Source organism: Myxine glutinosa, chromosome 10, assembly GCF_964187855.1.
Source record: "Myxine glutinosa chromosome 10, kmMyxGlut1.1, whole genome shotgun sequence".
In the NCBI taxonomy this organism is placed as follows: domain Eukaryota; kingdom Metazoa; phylum Chordata; class Myxini; order Myxiniformes; family Myxinidae; genus Myxine; species Myxine glutinosa.
The window spans coordinates 21,340,154-21,360,944 of NC_136270.1; the positions used below are offsets into that span (position 1 = coordinate 21,340,154).

Sequence of the window (20,791 nt, forward strand, 5' to 3'; positions counted from 1 at the left end):
GTGCGGAGCTGGACCAGGAGCAGGCAATGAGAAAAGGAGGATTTCTCCTCAGAAACAGCGATTTCCCCAGAACTGTTCCCACTATTATGAGCGCACCTAACGGAGAGCTACAGGCTCCTCCCTCTTCTCCCTGGGAAACGCTCCGCCCATTTCTCTTCATAATTCCACGATCCCCCATGCCTCTCAGCTCCTCCTCTTTGCTCTACTGACAACCCTCCGCTCAAGAGGGACCTTTTTCTGTTTGAGGCATTTCTGTTCGATTCTGTTTGAATCGCCTCAAGGCATTGGGATCCACCCCTTTCATGAGACGATCTTAGCTCCGCCCCCTTCCCTCCCTTGTGTGGCAGAGCCCCATGCTAGCTGCTTCGCTCTCCTCTGCTCTTCTCGTGCCACCTAGTGCATCCACCCGGTGGATGCTTACAGGGAGATTTGTACGCACATTTAATTAACTTAATCCCTAGCTCTATTAATACAACACCCACCCTCCAATCGTATGGTGCACATTCAAACAAACAATCCTTAAGCTGACATGTCCCTGCTTACCTCGGGAACAGCCACCTACTCGCACATGGACCATACTACTTTATGCAGTTCTATCTGTTCTAAGGTAATATGTCTACCCCTCTCCTTCCCCCTCCCCCACAACCCCCCACCCCAATCATAAACTATAATTAGACTGCGGTTTGATCCCCAACTTTAGTTTTCCGCTGCTGTACTTTTACCAAGTAACATTATAAATGACTAATTCCCTAGTAGGGAACCCTACTCTCCCTCCTCTCCACCCCTCTCTCCTTCCCCAGTCCCCACATCACGTCGGGCCAGACACATTCAAAACGGCTATTAGAATGCATTTCGCCGATTTACTCACGTTTTGCTGAAACTGAGACATAAAACATCTTATCGACTATGAAAAGTGAAATCAGATGGTGAATTAGAGTTGAGATAAAGCCATGAAGGAGCTTGAATAGACTTTATATTACAGGCCTTAGTTTCATTTAAAATGCATTTTGGTCTAAAAACGTTAACTTTCATCCAATTTTCTTCCCGTTCTTTGCAACCAAGACTTAAACCATCTTTGTGACGATGGAAAATGAAATCAGATATTGAATTAGAGTTTGGATAAAACTGTGAGACGTTCAGAAAGGACGAGTCTAACAAAAGAGGCCTCAGAGCTATACAGTTCGAACAAAATGGTGGGGATTTGATGTTTAAACCCCTCCCAGAATGGGTGTAGCCACTCCCTCAACGGGGGAAGCCACACCCTGTATGGACAGACACCAGAGGGACAGACTGGAGAAGAGTCCCACACTCCCTTCAATCCCACTCCTCCCTCCAGGTCTTTAAAACAGCTGTTCACCACCATCTCTTATCTTCCCCCATCCAAAACCTTGATCTTTTCTACCCCCGCTAATTCACCCCAGATCCACCTTGTTTGAAATTCCAACTTCTTTCCTGGAAGTCCTGGCAGTGTCCATATGTTTTATACCTCTCCCACCCCCCCCCCCTTCCCATGCCCACCCCCCCAAAGCCCTCTCCCTCACACAGATCTCTCCATGTCTCCATGTCTCTCGGTCCCTGCTCTCAAATGTTGTGTTTGTGTCCTTCCCCCTCTCTCCCCATCTTGTCTACCGCTCCCGATGTTATATGTTTTATGTGTCGGTTTGTCTTTCTGTGTGATTAATGTTCGCTCTTTCACGAGCCTCGATCTTGTATACAAAAAAAAAGAAAAGAAAAAAGTATTATAGTGATATATATATATATATATATATATATATATATATATATATATATATATATATATATATATATATATATACATATATATATATATATATATATATACATATATATATATATATATATATATATATATATATATATATATATATATTGTTACGGTCCGCGGATAAGATGTTGTTTGCCGAGCGGAGGCGCCGCGGCCGAACAGTTTTTCCCCGACTAAACCCGATTCCCTGAACGTTGGCCAGATCGCGCCACAGCTATTCAATGAGGGAAAAGACAAAGACGACACGGATGTGAAGAAGAGGAAGACGAAGGCAAAAAGGTTTGAAATACGATTACTATTTACAGGCTCAAAGAAACCAAGGAGAAGGAAGGATAATAAAATAATATACAGAAGATTTTAGACACACAGTGAAAATTACTAGCTTACCTATTCAGTCTTAATTAATTGCCCAGGGACAAAACAAACAGAACAAACTCACGTACACCAAAAGGATGGAAAGACAGGACTGGCGGGAGGTGGATGGCTGGAGGGAGAGGAAGATCCGGAGCTGGCTGGAGCTTGATCCCGCACGGGACGTCGGGCTGGACCTCGACGGCCGCCGATGCCACCGATCCTGTCGTGTGCGCGGGGTAACGGGTCGGAGCTGCTTGGTGGAGCCAAGCCAACGCTGCTGGTGGGGGGTCTGGCGTGACGGGTTCTCTCTCCCTCTCTCACTAACTCCAGGACTCTTTCCCTCTTGCTTAGTCCAACTCTTCCTCTCTTGCTTGGTCCACTCACTCCTCACCACCGACAACTCAACGCAACCACTGACCACCACTGACGACCAACCCCCGCTCTGACCAAAACCACACAACTCAGCTCTCTCGCAACTTCTTGCGCGCGCGCCTTTATAGCGCCTCCGGCGATTAAGCCGCCGGCTTTTAGGACACGCCCATCGGTGTGCTCACCTCGGCCCTGGTTGGTCGCGCGACCCTCTGGCTCCGCCCTTGATGACGACGGGCGGGCACGCCTTTCTTCCCCGACCCGAGCACATGTTCAATGGTGGTTTTGGGGCGAAAACAACCCACAGCTGTAACAAACTGGCAAACTGCCCAGTGCAGTTGGCAATGGAGACTTGGAGGGGATGTAGCTGGAAATTGAGGCTTGGCAATGGAAGTTTTGGGAGTGGGAATGGGGAATGAAAGGAATCTATCTATTTCACTTGGTGCAATGGAGTGTCATTTTAATGGAAGACAAAGCCTTAACCTGATACACAGAATAAGGATATAAGCTACTGAACAAGGGTATTATAGTGTCCTTCAATGTATGCTTTATGGAATTAACTACCGGAACGCCCTTTGACCTTTACACAACACTGGAGGCAGGAGGGGCCAGAATCAAGCAATGTTACACAACAATTTACCACAATACAACACAATCAAAAAAAATACAATCCTCATATCCGCAACAATATATATATATATATATATATATATATATATATATATATATATATATATATATATATATATTGTTGCGGATATGGGATTTGCATCCATCCATATCCGCTTGTAAATATTCCCCTATTTCCTGAATACTTCCCAACTATCCCCAATCCCCCATTCCCTAGTCCCATTTTCTGTAAACAACACTCTGTAGACCCGACCTCCCCCTATTTCCCCCATTAAATGTCGTGCCCAGGTTCACCGCATCTCATGTAAGACAACTATAGGACATCTTGCTAGTTATTCTTAGTCTATGTCAGTTAAGGACTCGTTTCCATTAATTCTGACCCTTCGTTGCACCAGAATGTGATTGTATGGCACCGTTAGGAAGTTTAGGACCTCCCAATACCTCCCCGCAGCTCTTCCTCACGGTTCAGCAACAACAACAACAGCAACGGCGGCGGCGTGCACAGGGAGTGCGCGTCCTCACTCCGGCTTGGTTGGTAGGGGGTGTTGGGAGGGCATGAGGCCTTCCCAGCGAGCCGCCATCGAACATGTGCTCGACGGGGTTACCAAATAGGGGCTCCCTGTCAGCTCCTCGTCAAGGGCGGAGCCCGGTAACCCCCGCACCCAATGGAAGCGGCGGACCGGTCCCATCTGGGGCGGAGCCAACCAGCCGAGGGCGTGTCACTCCCCGCTGAGCATGCGCAGGAAGAGGGAGGTGACGTCAGATGCGCGCTGAGCTTGGAGAAAGAAAGACGCCACCTCCGAGCGCTGTGACACCTCCCCGCATCTCTGGACTGGACCGTGCTTTATCCTGTCCCTGAGCCAAGGTGCACCTTGTGCTATCGACTGCCTGTCCCTTCCTGCCATCAATCCCTGTGTAAGTCAGCCTTGTTCCGTTTGTCTGTGGTCTGTCTGGGATAAGATAAGATTGTATTTAAGTGCCCATCTCTTCTGTGTCTTTTACCTCACTCTACCTTGTAATCTACCCCTTTTCTCCACCACTAATTATACCCTCCTCCGGAGGTCTTGAGAACTGTACCCCTTGCGTCGTTTCATTTATCCCAGTCGTTGTGTCCTTTCCAATCATTGATTTAGCGTAGCGCGATTTGGCCAACGTTCGGGTGGAATCGGGTGAGTTGGGGAAGAATCGGGGGAACTGTTAGGTCGCGGCAATACCACCGCTCGGTAAATAACATCTAATCCGCGATCCGTAACAATATATATATATATATATATATATATATATATATATACATACATACATACATACATACATACATACATACATACATACATACATACATACATACATACATACATACATACACACACACACACACTTGGCATTTAATATGGAATTATTATTTTTTCTTGACGGGTTTACTTTCTGAACTCGGTATATCAATCTGGTGAGTTTCTTTTATGCTTCAGTGATTTCTTTGTTAAAAGAACCATGTCACTGATTGTCTGTCGCAGCAAGAAGTCAATAACAGGATTATATCACAGGTGGCGTGACAAAATGTACGGACAGGTACATTTGACGATTGGCTTCACAATCGGGTATATAAGGGTTGTTGCGTTCTGTATTCGTGGAAAACAACTGCTGCACGTCTACAAAAGTTATTGCCGCTTTCCCTGGAGATGGTCCGTCAACTCGACAATGCTGTTTGTCATTTAGTGGTGGCTTTACGAAATTCCGGCATGAAACAGCGTGCTATTGCTCGACAGTATGGCATCACTCAAGGTCAGGTGTCAAAGATCCTGAAAGGAAATGCTCAGAGGGGTGTCCCTACTCCAATACCGAGGTCAGGACGTCCCCGCAGAACCACAAGGAGGGATGATCGCCAGCTGCACCGGTTAGACCGCAATGGCCGTACCAAGTCAGCTAATCGGCTTAGGGCTGAGTGGCAGCAACTGACAAATGTGCCTGTATCCAGAAGGCTAGTCAACCAACGACTGGTTCAAGCAGGCTATCGTGCCAGGCGTCCCCTGAGAAAGCCACGTCTGACCAGACAACACCGCCAGCGCCGATTGCAGTGGGCCAGAGAGCACCGTCAATGGCAGCCAGGACACTGGAATCACGTGATCTTCAGTGACGAGTCTAGATTTCTGGTCTATCGTCAACATGGCCGCGTCCTAGTGCGCAGATAAGTGCATGAAGCCTACAACGAAGATTGTATAGTGCCAAGAGTCCAAGCTGGAGGTGGTGGGGTGACTGTTTGGGCTGCTTTTCATGCAGGGGGCAAAACTGACCTGGTTGTTCTGAATGGAAACCTGAACCAGTTCAAGCACAGGGCCATTCTGGAAGAAACATTGCTTCCATTTGTTCGTGCAGCCTTTCGAGGAAACTTTGTCTTCCAAGATGACAATGCACGGCCTCATCGTGCTCGCATGATCCAACACTTTCTTGCTGACCGTGGTGTAGAGCATATGGCGTGGCCTGCCATGTCCCCGGATATGAATCCGATAGAGAACTTGTGGGCAGAATTAACGCGTCAAATCGACAACTTGGACCAGCAGCCTGCCTCTGTGCGTGAATTGCAGCAGGCTATTGTCACTGCATGGCAAGCAATTCCTGTCCAAACCTTGGCAAATCTCGTGAACAGCATGCCTCAACGTGTACGTGCTCTCCTGAATGCGCGTGGGGGTTACACGAAGTACTGAACTGTAATTTTACTGTCCGTAATCCCAGTCGTAATTTAACTTTTGTTTTTGTTTAAAATAATTTTTGGCTAATGTGCAAAATAAAGAGATACTTCTGGAAAACGCACAGAAGTTTAACACAGTACTGTCCGTGAATTGAGTTCGATATCAATTTACATCACTTTCAAGGATCAATTTATTTGCTTCGAAATGTCAAATGTGGTTTTTGTTTCTTTTAAAGGTCACATTAACAAAATCTAGAATAATTTCAACATAATTCCAATGAACTTTTGGTTCTAAGTCATCTTGAAAAGTAAGTTCACCCCCACAAAAAAAATATTCCATATTAAATGCCAAGTCTGTATATATATATAAAGAGATATTGTATTAATCACTACATTATTATTATTATAGTGTTGCCTGCTAAATTGTATATGATGAATTAATTGGAATTGTACATAATACTGTACTTGGCTCTCTTTTTCTAAACTCTAAATTATTTCCACACAAGGTGCCTCTGCTAGTATAGTATAGATATGTATAAAACACCCTGGTTACTCCACCACACCTTCCAGTGAATTTAACTTTATTTGAAATAATATGGTGTGGATGTGGTGCAGGTCTTTTTTTCTTGTATACAATACTGAGTTGAGGCTCATATAAGAGCTAACACGTAGAACATATAACAAAGGGGGCGGGGGACAAGAGGGGGAGAGAGGGAAGCACAATAACAGTAGGGAATAGGGACATCGGGAGATCTATCTGTAGAAGAGAGAGGGCTGGGGCGGGGAACACGCCCCCGCCCCCTCCCCCGGCTCCCACCACGGGATTTGTTTGTCTGAATGGCCTCCACGTGCATCCAAGTATTGTGTTATTGCTTTGATTTTCTTCTACATGTATAGTTATTTTGTTATGTAGCAACGCCTTCATTGTTATACACGTATTTAGGTTTAATGAAACCACACCTTTGATTTTTGTTCCCTTAACCTTCGATAGGACCGCACGAGCGACAGCTGGGCCAACTTATCATGGGACCTGCAAGTCCTTCTGCCGCTCGAAAGGCCATGGCTTCATCCGACCTGCTGAAGGGACTGAAGATGTTTTTGTGCACATCTCAGAGTAGGTCCTGAGTTTTCAGAAGTTTGGGTATATTGCATGATTTTGGTGCTTTATTGGAGAGAGGAAATAGATTTTTGATTGAACATCGATATGGAAGTCATGAACATTGTTTCAATTTTTTAAGATTAAAATTGTATAGCTCTAACACTGTAAATTGGAGTTGATGAGAAGCCATCTTCATGAGACATTTGTACTGAAAAGAGTGTATTAAGTGTGATCTATATCGTCATACTAAAGTACACAATTTGGTGTCTGCATGTCTGTGGCCAATGTATTTGGTCGTTACTTATCCAATTTTAATCAAACTTGCCAGGAGGAGTAAGGGTTATAAGGCAAGGGTTGTAGCTACTTTGTACACCTCACCTCCCCTCCCCCCTCCACCACGGGGTTTCAGAAGGTGGGGCCGACACAAATTCTCTGCGTAAATGTCTACCATGCCGTGCTGCTACCAGTGGTGTTGGTTGAGGGTATTACGAGTGATATTTCAAAGGCCTTAATTGTATCACGAGTAAGAAGCCTTCACCTTATTTTCACAGTCACTTAGCCGATGTTTTAGACGTGACTGCAAAAGATTGAGGAATTGCCTTTTTCTGCCTTAGAAAAACGCCATGTTAAGGTGTATAGATGGCAGCTTCAGCCTCATTCCACATTATTGTGGAATTTTTCCAAAACTACTTCCAATAACAAAAGTAATAGCAACAATAATGACAGCATAATAATAATGTTAACAGTAATAATAAGGATAATAACATGCTATTCAATAATAATAATAAGGATAAACCCCCCTTCCCTCAATCTACCTTGCTGCTCCCATAGGGAGCAGGTGTTTTCGAGTATAATAAATGGAGAAAGCTGAAATGAAATTTATTTAATTGAAAAAGGTGTGTGTATGTGTATGTATGTATCGTTGGTTGCTTAAATCTCCATTTGCGGGTTTCAGGAGGTGGAACGGAGTCCTCCCAGGACTCAAAGTATCCACCTCCTCTGCAGGAAGGGATCACGGTTCATGGACCAAACTGTTCAACTTTTTCAGAGTTTTGTTCCAAGGAATATTTTCAGGATCGTCACCGAACCTCGGATTACCTCCAGTTGTAGTTCATTTGTGGTAATATTCCCAGGGATGGTTTTTAAAATCTCAGTGAGGTTCTTCTTCTTCATTCTTGTTGCTCCAATTATCACTGGTAATCTCTTAGAACTATTCCATCTTTATCTAGATATATTTTACTTGTTGAAAAGAGCTGCTCAAATTTATCAAGGGGACTGTGTTTGCCCTCGTGGCCAGTTTTTTTTTTTTCAGCTGGTTCCTGAACTGTTCACCTTTACCTTTACTCCCCCATGCCTCATGTATGGAATACATCTTGCATTATCTCCTCCGATTCATCCTAGCCAATCCTCCCCCCGTGCAGCCAATTCTCCGATTATCTCCTTCTCAACACTCCAGGTTTCCATTTGTAGTTTTGTCCTCTGGAGTATTGTCTTTAATGGTGGTGGGACAATTAGCACCTTCTCAACTTCTGGCTTTGGTGTTTAATCATGTCTCTTCACAAAGTGATGTTTTTCCTCGCTTGAGAAGGTACAGTCATTATTTTTACAGTGCACGTTCCTGCTGCTCGGAGTGGCTGCACAGACAGAGGGTTTCCCCTATATTAAGTCTGTGACTCTGCTTGAGATAATGTTTCTTCTTTTTATCAACACAAGATGTTCTGTCGTTTCCAAGCCGTGTGGGTTTGTGTGTTTGTTTGTTTGTGTGTTTGTTTGTTTCTTTGTTTGATTTGGATAGATACTAGCTGATAGTTGAAGAAGAGGTAAGTATGCACTCTACTCTCCATATGTTTCAGTTGTAGCCTTGAAAATAATGCCCTCATGACCTAAGCAGGATATCTTCATTTTCTTTTTCTATGGTGGTGATGTAACAAATGGCAACTATGCATGTATCGTGTCCTCCATAATTATTAGAAGTGAAGTCAAATTTGATATTATTGCTATATACTCCAGAAATTTGGATTTGAGATCAAAAGATGAACATGAGGCAAGAGTACAGATGGTCAACTTTTATTTCTTGGTAGCTCTTCGCGTATATGTTTTACTGTTGTAGAACAATAGCACTTTTTATGTTCATTCCCCCCCTCCCCCCCCCCCCCCCCCCCCACTTGCCCCACTCTATTTTAGGTAAGCATAAGTATTGGAACAGATGAACTTAAAGTAAATTAAAGTAGTATAAAAGTTAGTATTTGCTTGCATATCCCTTGCATGCAATAACTGCATCGAGCCTGTGACTCACTGACATCACCAAACTCCTCGTATCCTCCTTTGAGATGCTTTGCCAAAACTTTATTGCAGATATTTTCAGTTGTTGTTTGTTTTGGGGGTTTCTGACTCCGGTCTCCTCTTCAGCAACTGAAATACATGCTCCATTGGATTGAAATTAAGAGATTGACTTGGCCAGTCTAAAATCTTCCACCGTTTTCCCTGATGAACTCCTTGGTTGTGTTGACTGTGTTTTGGGTCATTGTCTTGCTGCATGGTGAAGCGCTGCCCAATGATTTTGGAGGCATTTTCTTGTACATAGGCAGACAAAATGTTTCTGTACGCTTCTGAATTCATTCTGCTGCTGCCATCATTAGCTACACCATCAATAAAGATGAATGAGCCAGTTCAAGAGGCAGCCGTGCAAGCCCAAGCAATGACACTACCTCCACCATGCTTCACAGATGAGGTAGTTTGCTTTGGATCACATACAGTTCCTTCCTTTCTCTACAATTTCACCATTACATCACTTTGGTAAATGTTTATTTTGGTCTCACCTGTCCATAAAACTTTGTTCCAAAACTCACTGAATCACCTCTGTCCTTGCAAATTCTAATCTGACCTTTCTCTTTTTGGTGCTGATGAGAGGTTTGCATGTTGCAGTGTAGCCTTTGTAATTCTGCTGTTGAAGTCTTATGCAAACGGTACTTTCTGATACTTTCACGACTGCACACTGGAGGCTGGTTGATGATTTTAGGGTTTTTCTAGTGGTTTCTTTCATTTTCAAGATATTCCAAATTATTGTAGTTGTTATGCCCTGTTGTTGTGCGATGGTTCTAAATGAATTATTCTGTTATTTCAGCTTCCAAACCGCTTGTTTTTCTTTCATAAACAGTTCTCTGGTCTTCATGTTGGTTTATGCCTACTGACTCAAAAGGCAGATTCCCAAGACAAAAACACAGGCTAAACGAAGACTAGACATTCACGGCTCTTTTATGTGTGAACAATCAATGCAACAAGAAACATCTGAACAAGAAACACCTGTCAATCATTTGTTCCAATACACATTCTTATTTATTATTAGTCCAATAAGTTAACTTATTAATCCAATAAGTGTTAACGATCCATGGGACTGAACATAAAAAGGGCTATTGTTCTGCAATGGTAAAACATATACGTGAAGAGCTACCAAGAAATGAAATCTGACCTTCTGTACTCTTGCCTCATGTTCATCTTTTGATCTCAAATCCATATTTCTTGACTATATAGGGAATATAGCAATAATAACAAATTTGACTTCACTGTTTCAATACTTATGGAGGGTACAGTATATCGTGGTATCACATGTCTGATTCGTTGATTGAAATATTTGCCACAACCTTTATCCCTGCTTTCCCCACCAGCATTGAGGGGGAGTATGTACCCATAGCGGGTGATGAGGTGACCTTCAAGCTTTGTTCCATCCCACCAAAACTTGAGAAGGTGCAAGCTGTGGATGTGAATATAATTCACCTGGCACCGAATGTGCGCCACGAGACCTGGACTGGGCGAGCCACTACACACTGAGGCCCAAAGTGTTGCCACGATATAGACACCGGGCCTGCTTGTAGAAATATGGTCAGTGCCTGGAATTCCTGGTGCTCTGGCTGCTGTGGTGTGGGGATGATTTGAAGACGACTAACATACTGTGAGATTCAGTTGATTGAGAAGTTAGGTGTGTGAAAGTTGTGTTTGTGTATGTGTGTGAATGAGTGATTTTTGCTTTGGGTGGCAGTAAGGTGAGGTCTGTTGGATAAAACAATAGATTCTTCGAGTTCAGTTATACTCAGGGTGAGCAATTTGCGCTTTCTTGTGCTTCAAGACAAACTGCCTGTCTTGGGATTTGTTGAGCATTCCCAGCTCTGTTTCCATTGAACCTATATAACCATGGAAGTGTAACAGCCGCTATACTGGACAGTCTGTACAGGTACATCCTCAGTTTCCAGTCGCTCCCTCATGCCGATCCATGCCAGATATATTGGCCGCATAGGACAGGTGGTCCTCAATCACAGGGACTGTATGAGGCATGCAACGAAAATATTTTTGCCTTGAGGATTGCCTTCATGTAAATGCAAATCCGATCTATGAGGTCCAGTGCTGATGTTTGGATTTGTGTTCCAGGAAGTAAGAACAAGTGTGTGTGTGTGTGTGTGTGTGTGCGTGTGTGCGTGTGTGTGTGTGTGTGTGTGTGTGTGTGTGTGTGTGTGTGTGTGTGTTTGTGTGTTTGTTTTTACCCTCCAACAGCTATGACCATAGAACCGTTGATATCACAGGTTTATTGTCTATATGTGAATGATGTGCACTGAGAGGAAGAACAGTGCTTGTGCTTTATTCAAAAGAAAACCTTATTGATTGATGGTCCAGAGTGCTCGGGTTGAATAAAAATAAAGTTTCACTTTGTATAATTAGTTCACACTTTTCTCAACCAAACTCTTCTTAATTTCTGCAAAACTCTTATCAGCTTACAATCATTATACAGGTGTTTTTATTAGACCCCTCCCGGTGTACACCGGAGGGGACTATAGGTTTGCACGCCGTCCCTCCATCCGTCAGTCCGTCATGCAAAGAACAGTTTTCCGGACTTTTTTTCTAAACGCTTAATGCTAATGATTTCAAACTTGGTACATGGTTTCCTCATGATAAGTTACAGATCAAGTTCGAACTTCACGACGTTTCGGTCATTTTTGACAAAGTTATGGCACTTTGAACTTTGGGAATTCTGATAAATCTGATGATCCTTAACTCAGTACCATTTTAAGTTTTAATTTCCTTTAAAAAAGATATTCTCTGCAATAATTGGACCGATTGAGATCAAATTTTCGCCATATGAGGGACTCGGTCTGGAGAATATTTTAATGGTAATTATGACGTCACAGGTCACGTGGTTCGGCCGCCATATTGTTTTTCGTGAAAACACGAAAACCCCTTTTTCTCTGCAACGGCTGAACAGATCGAGGCCAAACTTTGCAGGCAGAATCGCATACCCATGACGAACAAAAAAGTCAGTGAGCATGATGTCATGTGTCACATGGTTTCAGAGTTATGACTTTTTTAAGCATGAACCTTTAAAACCGAGCTCCTCCCTCATTTTTGATCCAATCGAGGGGAAACTTCACAGATCTGTTCAGCATGTCAATCTACTAAAATGTCCTTTTGGAATTTCCGATAGGGCGCGTGGTTTGGCAGATATCGTTAATTAAACGAAAATATTTTAAAAAATAAATGGATATCTCTTGTTTATTCTAGAGTTCTCCTCAAGCCGCACCGCGCTCCCTCAGCCCCGTCTCGCGAACGTCAACAGCGCGACACAGCACGTGCTTTCGGGAGGGGCGGAGCCAAGCCGAGCAACATATATATACACATCGATCATCGATCGTGAACCGGAAAATATAATAAATTACTGATATTTAGCGACTCGAAAGGTTCTTTATCAACAACTTATTTTCTCGTGCTTCTGCTGACCTGTCTGCAAGGTGTATAAATCGAAGTCCCGAGTGCGAATCACAGGTGAGCCCGTCCTGAGGTAATTAGCGATTGGGAACGATTCAAAACCTGTGGGTAAATAACCCTTGGAAAATTCCCCAACAGTTTTCCGGACGACAGACTGCCGGTAGGGGACATGTATTGCAGCGCAATACTCAGAATGCTTGATTATTTTTGTTTACCACTTTCTTTGCCTATAGGGATCATGCATGTGCTTCGGTAATCCAATCATCTATATATAGGTTAAAGCTGTCTGTCTGTCCCACTCTGAAACACAGAAACGCTCCTCGGAGAGAAAAAAAAAATGAAGTAAAAACTTCAAATGAATCCAAATCTACAGGAAAATTTTAATTTTTATTAATCAGACCAAAAATTGAACTTGGGCGGTGTATGAAGCAACAGAACGTTGCTTTGAACACTGCCAAAAAAAATTCAAAAATATATTTTCTGCTAAACATGATGATTTTGGAATTTCACAATACTCTATACAGTGTATTTAATAGGCTTATACTGTCTGTCTGTTCCCCCCTGCAACACGGAAATTATCCTTGGAGACAAATTATGTAAAAGTTGCTTCAAATTAATCCACACCTCTGGGAGATGTATAATACAACAACAACAACAACAGGCATTTTAAGGCCATTTTCCCTGCAAGAGCGGGGGTTAGCCTTGCGGTCCCCATGACAATGTTTTCCATTTTGCCCTATTTTCTGCATCTCCCCTTGTTAACCCCCTTGCCCGCATTTCTTCTTCAACCATCTTTAGCCAAGTCTTTCTCGGTCTTCCCCGTCCTCTACTTCCTTCTACATTCATTTCCATCACTCTTTTCAACCAGTCACTTTCATCCTTCCTCAACACATGACCAAACCATCTCAACCTGTTTCTCTTCCCAGCATCAATCACAGGCTCTATTCCCATCATCTTTCGCAATTCATCATTTGTCTTCCTCTCTCTCAACGATACTCCACACATCCACCGAACCATTCGCATTTCCACCCTTTCCAGCCTTTGTTGCTGCTCTACGTTCATTACCCATGTCTCACTCCCCATAAATCATAACACTTCTCACACATGCAGCATACACCTTTCCCTTCAGCTTCAATGACACTCCCCTCCTCGTCAGCACGCCACTCAGTTCCCGAAACGTCTTCAATGCACATCTCACTCGAGCAACCGTTGCCGAGTCTGATTCACCTTCTCCATTCAGCATGTCTCCAAGGTAACAAAATGTTTTCACACCTTCCAGCTTCACGCCATCTCCAAGATCCAACTCAACATTTCCTCCATCTGCAGCTCCCTCTGTGCACACCTTACACTTGAATGTAGCTGCCACACTAGTTAATGACCCTCTCAAACCACTACATTTTTGATGAACCCACTCAGCGCACATTGTACATTGAATGGAATTCACTCCGACACCCTTCCTGCACACAGCACTCGGCCACTTCCCAGTTCTTTCCACCTCACTACATGCTTTACCACTTGCCATCACCTTCGTTTTTCCGATATTCACCTTCAGACCTTTTGTCTCCATACATTCCTTCCAATTGTTCATCTTCTCCTTCAGTCCATCCATACTTTCTGCAATCAACACCAGATCATCTGCATACAACAACTCCCACGGTAAACCCTCCTTTACGTTCTGAGCCAGCACCTCCATCACAGCTACAAATAGTAGTGGACTTAGTACCGACCCCTGATGCACTCCCACCTTCACCTCAAACTCACCACTGTTCCCGTCCTTCGTCCTAACAGCTGTGCGTGCTCTTTTGTACATTGCCATCACTACTCTGATCAACCATTCCTCCACTCCGAACTTCCTCAATGCCCATGTCACTACTTCACGTGGAACCCTATCGAATGCTTTCTCCAGATCAACAAACCCAAGAAACAACTTCTTCCTCTTCTCCATATACTTCTCCTGCAACTGCCTCACAATAAAAAGCATGTCTGTCGTTCCTCTTCCTGGCATAAATCCAAACTGCATTTCATCAATCTTCACTTTCTTCCTTATCCTCCTCTCCAACACCCTTTCCAATACCTTCATTCCATGCTCCAATAACTTTATCGCTCAATACGAGCCACAGTCCAGAGGGTCACCTTTCCCCTTGTATAGAGGGACGAGGGTACTCAGTTCCCAATCCACTGGAATGCGGCCTTCTTTCACCACCAGATTGCAGATCTCTGTCATTCTCTTCACACCCTAATTTCCCGCTGCCTTCAACATATCTCCCACAACTCCCATCGGCGCTCCCGCTTTTCTACTCTTCATTGCTGCCTCAATTGGGTGATGTATAATACTGCCTCAATTTGGCGAATGGTAAAGCAGAAGTAGCCCTGTGTGTTGGACGGCGGATTGTCGGTTTGATCACGTGACTCAACGTTCTGCTGCATTCAAAATAATCTGTTAAACACTTGTATGAAGAATGCCAAGCTTTGTAAACGTCATGGACCCTTGTGGGCCTTTGTGACAGTATGAATCTCAGTCTTCAGGGAGGCATATGGTATGAAGTGTATTTGGAATCTATCCGAGCTGTACAATATAACTACCATGATCGATGTATGTATTATATAATTATAAACAGTTTATGTTACATTTGATGCAAAATTATAAAGTCATTTGATGCAAAAATTATGTTTTTGCATCAAATGTTACACAGGTTAATATTGTTATGAATTAGGGGTAGAGGAATATCTCGAGCCAGGTAGATCTGCATAGGTAGGTGCTCGACTGTCGTGATAGGGAATCTACCTGTAATAAGTTCTATGTTTAGCCGTATGTCGGAATAAGTTGTATCTGTGTCCCTGCCGCGAGGGGCAGGGCATGCTAATTAGTACAGGGATTATGGGTAAAATTCCCTTGTTTGGTGAAAGCCAAATTGGTGGAAGGAAGCGGCACACTGATTGGCCACCGACCGTGGACACCTCGGCCAATCAGTGCGGAAGGCGCAAACACTCAGCCAATCAGGGCGGAAGGCGCAAAACCACTACTTAAAGCAGGTCGCTGATTGGAGGGGAAGGGCCGGTGACGTCAGAAGGTGGGAAAAGACCACAAAGAAGCGAGAGACTGATTGGTAACGCGGGAGAGCTGACGAGAGACACGGGAGGTGACAGAACGACTCGCTCGCGGGCTTCCTGTGTGGTCATCTTCCCTGGGTTCTTCGCGGGCTCTTGATGCTTGGTTTGGTCTTTGTGCTCTTGATCTTGGTGCTCTTGGTGCTTGGAGCGAGGCTTGGTGCTTGAAGCGAGGCTTGGTGCTACGAGCCAACGGTGCGACTGATGAGCGGGCGAGCGAGGCGTGCCGCTGAGCGGGTGGCTTGGGGCCTATCGGAGCGTGAACGAGGCGGACGGAGGCCTGCTTTGCGCCAACATCGGAGCTGGACGATTCCTGACGACGCTACACTGCCAGACAGATAAGCTCGCACCCACCAACGCGCACACAACGGTTTCTTTATTTAATTCATTCCCCTGTGCTGTTGTTGAAGTGAGGTGTGCGGGATCCCAATTTAGAATTAGGTTTTACCATCTCGTTTCCTTTTATCAGGTTCCGCATAATAAATCGGTTATTTTTGTACATTTTAACCCGGATTTCCGTGCGAGTTCATTTCCTGCAGGATCGGAGCTGCAGGTGAGATCGCGTCAGGTAAGAGCTCGCCACTTCTTCCTCTTCCTTCTTGCCCCCGTGCTTGCAGTCAAATCCGCAATTGCTCGTCGCCTCGGAGTTAAAGCCGTTTGGCCATCCGCGATCCTACGGTATTAACCGAGGGATTCGCTCGACAATATTTTGGAGTGATAGAGGCAGCCGGCAGTTTCCGGCTATTTTCTCTTTAAAAACTCGACAAGAACCACACCAGAAAACCCGTCATTAATGATTATAAGGTCTTTGTCCGAGTAATTCAGAGAATCTTGTGACTGCACTGCAAAAAAATCTCTTATTATTTACTTTTAACTAGGTGTATAAAGTGAGTTGCCGTGGGAGGCGCCACCGGACAACAGGGATCTTCTGATCCTGTGTGTGAGGGGGGGGTGGGGGGGAGGTGGTTGGGGTGGTCCGGGTGGTGTGGGGGTCTGGGATCACGGGTTGACGGTCTGGGGTGGGAGGGGTATGGGAGGTGTGGGATCATGGGGTTATGGTCTGGGGGGGTATGGGAGGTGTGGGGGTCTGGGATCATGGGGGGGGCGGGGGTATGGGAGATGTGGAGGTATGGGATCACAGGGTTATGGTCTGGGGGGGCGTATGGGAGGTGTGGGGGTTTGGGATCACGGGGTGATGGTCTGGGAGGGGGGGGTATTGGAGGGGTGGGGGTCTGGGATCACGGGGTGACGAGGGGGGGGCGGTGTGGGGGGTCTGGGCTCACGGGGTGACGGTCTGGGGGGTGTGGGAGTCTGAGATCACGGGGTGACTGTCTGGGGGGCGGAGAAGCGGGGTCTGGGTGGGATGAGGAAGGGATCTTAGGGTGTTTCCCACTCCCCGGATAGGGAAGTTATGTATTCCAATCTGATCGGAGGATGTGCTTTGTTGTTAAGAAAAGCGATTTCTTTTTTTCATCTCTTTCAATCAGGGCAATAATAAAAAGCGTCTTTTTTTTATTTTATTTTATTTTTTCCTATCGTGGTATTTTACCACAGACTTCCAGCCAGTTTTGTTATTATAGTTGTCGCTCATCTATCTATAATTCCAGTAATCTCTGTGTGTATGTTTGTTTGTACGTTTGTTTGTTTGTTTGTATGTCTGTGACCGCTGTTTCTCGACAACTACCGGTCCGATATACTTGAAACTTGCCAGGTATATTGCTGGGGACCCGAGGATGTGCCTTTTCAAGGTTTTAAATTAATCGCAGAAGTAGTTACCGAGCTATGTCCAAAAAACGATTCAACCAATCAGAGAGCAGCGAGCTATCACGTGTGCCGAACGTGGCGAACACACTCTGCCTCGGATGGCACATTTGAGAGCGTATTCATTTATTTCCCGTCGGCAAACTATGTTGCCGTTAAACTATGTTTTAAAACTAATTATAAAACTAATAAAAACTAATTTGCGATTCATCGTAACTGCGATTTGCGAACTTCCGGACAGTGAGGACTGCACTTCCGGCATCCAATCACAGAACGCGTTATTGCGTAGGCGTGGCCGATGTGAGAGCGAGCTGATGCTGAGCCCAGCGCGTGCGCCATTACGGTACGTAATTCGATTTCTTCCGGAGAAAATAATAATTTCTCGATTTCTTATGCGCATTATTTCTCCCAATTCAGTCAGAGCGAAGGGCGGAAGCGAAGAGCGTTGTTTATTTTGTTTACGGGCGTACGGGCGGGGTAGAGCGTACGGGTAGCGTTTTTTTTTTTTTTTGGCACATTTGAGAGCGTATTCATTTATTTCACGTTGGCAAACTATGTTGCCGCTATGTTGCTGTTAAACTATGTTTTAAAACTAATTAAAACTAATTTGCGATTCTTTCGCTTTCCTGCGCATTTGTGCACGCTATGGCGATTTCTTTACCAAACTCCGCTAGCCGTTAGCTTTGGACCAAACCATTTCATGTAAATAGAGGGGGGGGATTGTCACCGTACTCGCAAGCCGTTCGCCGTTCGCTTTGGCGTTGCGAATGGACCAAAACATTTCATGGACCAAACCATTTCATGTAAAGCGTTCGCCGTTCGCTTTGGCGTTGCGAATGGACCAAAACATTTCATGGACCAAACCATTTCATGTAAATAGAGGGGGGGGGGGGATTGTCACCGTACTCGCACCCACGTACCCACGTACCCACGTATGGGCATTGCACCCACGTACGGGCATGCCCTAGTGTACTTAAAAGGAGGTAAAGTAGGCAAATGTAATTAGGAGAGGAACATATGCAAAACCGTGAGCCTTTAGAGTTCAAATGGAGTGTCTCACTAGAATCAGGAAGTCTTCTTGTGGGGGAGCATTTTTATGAATTAAACAAACCCACCTGAAGTGTGAGATTCACATCAATAAATGTCTGAACTGTGTGATTACACAAGATCATTCTCTGGTTCAAGATCACATGCAACATTGGACGACCTTTGATTCTTCGTATTTCATCTTGCCATTTTCCGTATAATTTGCCCATGTCAGGAATGGCAGGTGAGCTTGCGGTCAATGTTGACGACGAAACCAAGTGGAATACTCTTCCCAAAATGAATGCCTCAGATGATACTTTAGTTGGTTAATCCTCGGGACATTTGTGAAAAATTGTCCTGGACACCATCTTCATAAATACACTACATGACCAAAAGTATGCGGACACCCCTTCTAATTGGTAGATTTGGCTGTTTCAGCTACACCTATTGCTGACAGGTATATATAATCAAGCATACAGCCATGCAATCTCCATAGACAAACATTGGCAGTAGAGTGGGCCATACTGAAGAGCTCAGTGACTTTCAACGTGGCACAGTCATGGGATGCCACCTTTCCAACAAGTCAGTTCGACAAATTCTCTGCCCTGCTGGAGCTGCCTCGGTCAACTTTAAGTGCTGTTATTGTGAAGTGGAAACGTCTGGGAGCAACAACAGCTCAGCCACGAAGTGGTAGGCCACACAAGCTCACAGAATGGGACCGCCGAGTGCTGAAGCGCGTAAAAATGGTCTGTCCTCGGTTGCAACACTCACGACGGAGTTCCAAACTGCCTGTAGAAGCAACGTCAGCACAACAACTGTTTGTCGGGAGCTTCATGAAATGGGTTTCTGTGACCGAGCAGCCGCACACAAGCCTAAGATCACCATGCGCAATGCCAAGCGTCGGCTGGAGTGGTGTAAGGCTCGCCGCCATTGGACTCTGGAGCAGTGGAAACGTGTTCTCTGGAGTGATGAATCGCGCTTCACTATTTGGCAGTCCGACGGACGAATCTGGGTTTGGCGGATGCCAGGAGAACGCTACCTGCCCGAATGCACAGTGCCAACTGTAAAGTTTGGTGGAGGAGGAATGGTCTGGGGCTGTTTTTCATGGTTCGGGCTAGGCCCCTTAGTTACAGTGAAGGGAAATCTTAACGCTACAGCATACAATGACATTCTAGACCATAGGTTCTTAACCAGGGGTACCTGTACCCCCTGGGGGTACGAAACCTCCAAGTGTTACGGATTCGTCACTTCCGTAGTGATGGTTTGCAGCCACTGTAAATATTTCTGATTCCATGTGCTATTATTGTTTTCAAATGGTTTATTGTTCATGAACTGTTTTCAAAAGGTAAAAAAAATTTATGTTAAAAGAAACAGGAAACCGGATCGGGAACCGGACGACGAAGAGGAAGAGGAGGAAAAAAAGGGCGGAGCGAGTGAGTCGGACAAGAAAGCCGAGTTGCTACGAGTTCGGAATCGAACGTTGGCGAGCAAGAGTCACTAGCGAACTTTCGGGTTTCCGGGAAAGGGATTCCTGGGACAGAGTTGTCATCGCTGTGACCGATCAATCTGCGTGTCAGGTTTTTGGTGGTGAATTCCGAGGAGAATTGTTGCCGGGCTGTTACGTCTCAAGAGCGGGTCGTCGGCCATTGTGCATTGTGGGGGGGGGGAGGGGGGGGGGAGGGGGGAGGGGGGAGGGGGGAGGGGGGGGGGGGGGGGAGGGGGGGGGAGGGGGGGGGGGAGGGGGGGGGGGAGGGGAGGGGAGGGAGGGGGGAGGGGAGGGGGGAGGGGAGGGGGGAGGGGGAGGGGGAGGGGAGGGGAGGGGAGGGGGAGGGGGGAGGGGAGGGGAGGGGAGGGGAGGGAGGGGGGAGGGGAGGGGGGAGGGGAGGGGAGGGGAGGGGGGAGGGGAGGGGAGGGGAGGGGGGAGGGGAGAGGGTAGGGGGGAGGGTGGGGGAGAGGGTAGGGGGGAGGGTGGGGGAGAGGGGAGGGGGAGAGGGTGGGGGAGAGGGGAGGGGGAGGGGTGGGGGAGAGGGGAGGGGGGGAGGGTGGGGGAGAGGGGAGGGTGGGGGAGAGGGGAGGGGGGGAGGGTGGGGGAGAGGGGAGGGGGGGAGGGTGGGGGAGGGGGGAGGGGGGAGGGTGGGGGAGGGGGGAGGGTGGGGGGTGGGGGAGGGGGGAGGGTGGGGGAGAGGGGAGGGGGGAGGGGGGAGGGTGGGGGAGAGGGGAG

The 20,791-nt window shown here is 45.9% G+C and overlaps 1 protein-coding gene across 6 annotated transcripts in view; it reads left to right on the plus strand.

Moving 5' to 3' along the window:
* LOC137434367 (calcium-regulated heat stable protein 1) overlaps positions 1-11,630 on the plus strand; it is a 56,387-nt gene extending 44,757 nt beyond the window's left edge. For all 6 annotated transcript variants that reach the window (XM_068127283.2, XM_078785426.1, XM_078785425.1 and 3 more), the window contains exons 3-4: positions 6,817-6,939; positions 10,590-11,630. In XM_068127283.2, coding sequence (XP_067983384.1) covers positions 6,817-6,939; positions 10,590-10,752 — 286 coding nt within the window. In that variant the 3' untranslated portion in view covers positions 10,753-11,630. The remainder of the gene's footprint in view (positions 1-6,816; positions 6,940-10,589) is intronic.
* The last annotated feature ends 9,161 nt before the right edge of the window (positions 11,631-20,791 follow it).